The 4332-nt window shown below is 56.8% G+C and overlaps 1 protein-coding gene across 1 annotated transcript; it reads left to right on the top strand.

Moving 5' to 3' along the window:
* Positions 1-211: 211 nt before the first annotated feature.
* On the top strand, positions 212-3668 carry LOC104466622 (SPRY domain-containing SOCS box protein 3-like; the record flags this gene model as incomplete). The annotated part of the gene is made up of 4 exons (XM_010080121.1): positions 212-221; positions 557-705; positions 2553-2730; positions 3477-3668. Coding segments are annotated over exons 2-4 (499 nt in total), but the record flags the coding sequence as incomplete, so codon positions are not given.
* Positions 3669-4332: the final 664 nt, after the last annotated feature.

The raw sequence follows: 4332 nt of genomic DNA, 5'->3' as shown, positions 1-4332 counted from the left end.
CTGGGTAGAGAAGCAGCTGTTTCACTTCTGTCTGTTGCCCTTGAGGCAAGTCAGGACAGGCCTGTGAAAAGGCCGGTGTCCCTTCAGCGAGCAAGGAAGTGGTCTCTCCACCACCCCAAACGCTGAGAGCAAAGTCTTCTTGGAGCGGGCCGTTGCTTGGAGGCGAGCAGACAGCCTGTCCTGTGGACAGACACGCAGCTTGGCCGCACAGAGCGGTGCAGGTGGCTGAGGAAAGCAGCCGGAGCCCGGGCAGCTGCCGGAGGGTGACTGGGCACTGGGGAGGCCGTGCCTTGGTGGCTGCCCATCCCGATGCTCCCGATCAGCATCCTGATCAGGGGCGGATGCTGGATCCACGCGCTGCGGAGGAGGCAGCTGCTACTGGGTATTGGGAGCGTTTCTGGGGGCCAGTTCAGCATCTGAACTAGTACTAGTTTGTGCTGATCCGCTCCCAAGGGGGCTGTGGTGACCTGGGGAAGGTCACTTCAGAGAGCAGAGCCCAGTGGGTGGAAGCGGGACGCAGGTGCTGTGTGTAACCTCCTCTCCCTTGCCCCCCCAGCTTACCTCTCTCAGAACAGCATGGCACGACGCACGCGGAGCAGCCGGGCTTGGCACTTTGTCCTGAGTGGGGTGCGGCGCGAGGTGGACACGCGGGCGGTCGCCTTGGCCACTGGCGCGCGTGGCTGGGGCTACGACTCTGACGGGCAGGTAGGCGGGTGCTCAGGTGGCTCCGAAATGACACAAGGGGAAACTTTCCTCTCTGCTGACAGCAGGCACGTACTTGGGGTCTGAGCAGTTGGTACTTCAGCATGTGGAACTGGCAAAAATCAGAAAAAACTTGATAAAATATACTGGCCATCTACTGAGCCTCCTGGGCACATCTCCCCAGCGCAGAGAAGGGCCAAGCTGCTTCCCAGTTGTGCACCACAGCTCCATGCTTTGTCGTTAGCTGAGCCAGGGACCTGATCGATATTGAGCTTGATGCTTTTTGAACATACAAAGTACGTGTGTTGTATATAAAGTACGTACAATATTTCTAAAATGTTCTTTTTTAAGTAGATGTGTTCAAACTGGACCAGTTCCCCAGTCTGGCTTGCTGTGCGGCTGCGCTATAACTACTGGTCTTTGTGCGGCTGATGGGTGGTGGTGGAGGGAGCAGGGCTGCTTCAGCTGGTGAAGTTACAACCTCCGGTATCTTCCAACTGAAATTCTCTCACACTTTGTGACATGCGTATCGCTCCTGAACCCCGGTGTGCTGGAAGGTGGGAAGTGCAGTCAGCCCAACAGTGCGAGGGGTGACTGAGATTCACCTCTGCCGTCCTTCCCTCTTTTCCCCAGTCCTTCAGTGTGCGAGTTCAGTTCCCCATTCAGCAGTGGGGAAGCAAGAAACAGCTCCTGCAGCTTCAAAGCTAGGCTAAAGCCTTACGAGCCACTGCCAGAGCACGGTGTCCAAACCCAGGCACTGTGCTCCTAGAAAACGAGCCTTTTCTCTGTGGCCAGGGTAGCTTTGTGTTTCTGCAGTAACGGGAACAGCTGGATAGCAGCAGTTAGGAAGGGCTGATAGAAGACCAAGTTTGTGATATGCATGCTGGAGGAGGAGGGGTGGGCAGTACCTAAGTCAGCCCGAGTCATTTCAAGTCCTGCTGTCTTACATGGCTGCAAGAACAGGAATTTAAAGGATTTTTGTCTTTAAATACTGCTTAGAAAGTCTGCCGTGGGGGTGAATAATGAGCAGGTACACCTGACCGGCATGTAAACCTGGAGTAACTCGCTGTGACCTTGGTAAGAGACTCCATTAGGTGATACCAAACCTCCTGTAACACAGGGAGCGAGACGAGGCTTTGACTCTTACAGCGTCCGGTGAAGGACACATTGGTCTCTTGGCACTGGGAAACAGTAAATCAAGTTTTTGTCTTCATGCATGAAAGTAAACAAAAGCCTTTTAATCATTCCGTGGGTTCCCTGTGGGCCTGTCTGCGGCCGTGCTGCTGAACTGGTTCCCCTTTGTTCCGCCCTCTCCCCTGCCTGGCCTCCTGTCCCTTTTCCTCCTTGTCCTCGTCGCCTCCTCTGTCCTCGGCAGCTCCCCTGCTCTCTGGAGCCGTGGTTCCAGCAGCGTGCTCTGGTGTCCTGATGCCTCGGCTGGGCTCTCCAGCTGGCTGGAACTGGTGAAAACTGTCACTTTAGCACAGAGTTTGCTTAAAAATACCTGTGTTAAAGACTCGGGCTGTCATGCTGCTTGCTGGCTGGGACAGCTCCTCGCCTCTGGAAGGCACAAAGCACATACCTGTGTTGCAGAGTGCCCTGTGCCGAGAGGTCTCTGTGGCTCAGACAGATGCGAGCCAGCTCCCAGGGCATGGCAATTCCACTGGCTCAGCCCCTCGCCTCCCTGCATGGCTGGCCAGGCTGGGGTGCAACGCAGCCCTGCTGTCACCAGCACAAGCCTAGGGACGTCCCCAGACAGCTCTGCAGCATGCCAGACCTCGCACAGCTCCGCCAGCCCAGCTCGCTGAGCCAGGGGTGTTCAGTAGTGACCGTTCCTCTGTTCTCCCCGGCAGCACAGTGACTCGGATTCGGAGCCGGAGTTTTCCTCCCTCTCGCCTTCCATCCCCAGCGCCATCCCCGTGACCGGAGAGTCCTACTGCAACTGCGAGAACCAGAGCGAAGCGCCCTACTGCTCCAGCCTGCATGCCCTGCACCGCGTCAAGGACTGCCAGTGCGGCGAGGAGGACGAGTGTAAGCAAGGGGCTCCCCAGCGGCCCTCTGGGGTCTGAGGAGGGGACAGTCCTAGCCTGGTGGCACGGTCTGCGCCCCTGCACAGGTCCTTTGCTTTCCCCGGGGGCCCTTAGCTCCGTCCCGAGGTTCGGTGCTCCTTTGTTCACACCTTGCAGGCCGTAGGAGGATTACCGGCACGTGCCTCCTGCGATGGTTTCAAGGGCTGAGCGCTGAACTCAGTAACGCATCGCATCAGAGTTCACTACTGGGGCCCTGCTTTCAACCCCGGCTGAGGCCACCAGTGAAACTGGCCCTCGTGGTGGCAGCCGCCGTGCTGCTGATCCCTGGGGGGCTGGCAGGGTGCCCAGGGTGTGCTCCAAGGGGAGGGGTAGGCAGAGGGGGGCTGGGGCTGGCCGAGAAAGCCGGTGGCATAGCGGAGCTGCCCCGTGAGCCTGCGAGAAGCGAAGGAAGGGAGGAGGGCTCCGCCTGGGTCTGCGGAGTCTCGTGTTGGCCAAAATGGGAACTGGTTAATGTTGACAGTGTCGAGTTCAGAGCGCTGAACCACGCTAGGTGGGACACTGCAGGATAGCTCAGGCCTCAAGCCACTCTCCAATGTGCACAGCTTAGGGTTTACCCTCTTAAATGGTAACAAAAATAAAAAAATTTGAACAGGCCTTCAAAAAACAAATGTCCACCTGTGCTTTGGCTGAGGGATCGCTCCCTGAGGGCCTGTGCCCATCCCTGACCCCTCTGTGCTTCCTGAACAGATTTTGACTGGGTGTGGGACGACGTGAATAAGTCGACGGCCACCCTGCTGACCTGCGACAACCGCAAGGTGAACTTCCACATGGAGTACAGCTGCGGCACCGCCGCCATCCGGGGCAACAAAGAGCTGGCGGATGGGCAGCACTTCTGGGAGATCAAGATGACCTCCCCGGTCTACGGCACAGACATGGTATGTGGGGCTGAGTCATGGGCATGCAGAAATGTCCAGTGTTTTTTGAGCAGGGTCTGGGAGAAGGAAGAACCGCCCGTGGTGGGAGAAGATCAGGTTCGAGACCATCTAAGGAGCCTGAAGGTGCACAAGCCTGTGGGACCTGATGAGATGCATCTGCGGGTCCTGAGGGAACTGGCGGATGAAGTTGCTCAGCCACTGTCCATCCTATTTGAGAAGTTGTGGCAGTCTGAAGTTCTTGCTGACTGGGGAACGTAACCCCTATTTTTAAAAAGGGAAAGAAGGAAGACCCAGGGAACTACAGGCTGGTCAGTGTCACCTCTGTGCCTGGCAAGATCATGGAGCAGATCCTCCTGGAAACTGCTAAGGCAGATGGAAAATGAGGAGGTGACTGGTGACAGCCAACATGGCTTCACTGAGGGCAATCGTGCCTGTCAGATTTGGTGGCCTTCTACGATGGGGTCACAGTGCTGGCAGATAAGGGAAGAGCATCTGATGTCACCTACCTGGACTTGTGCAAAGCCTTTGTCACTGTCCCACATTACATCCTTGTTTCTAAATTGGGGAGACATGGATCTGATGGAAGGACCACTCGGTGGATAGGGAACTGGATGGTTGCACCTAAAGAGTTGTGGTCATCGGCTCCATGTCCAAGTGGAGACCAGTGA

This window comes from Pterocles gutturalis, unplaced genomic scaffold, assembly GCF_000699245.1.
Source record: "Pterocles gutturalis isolate BGI_N339 unplaced genomic scaffold, ASM69924v1 scaffold979, whole genome shotgun sequence".
NCBI lineage: Eukaryota > Metazoa > Chordata > Aves > Pterocliformes > Pteroclidae > Pterocles > Pterocles gutturalis.
Note: the sequence above shows the minus strand (reverse complement) of the source record. Positions and strands in the feature narration are given on the sequence as shown.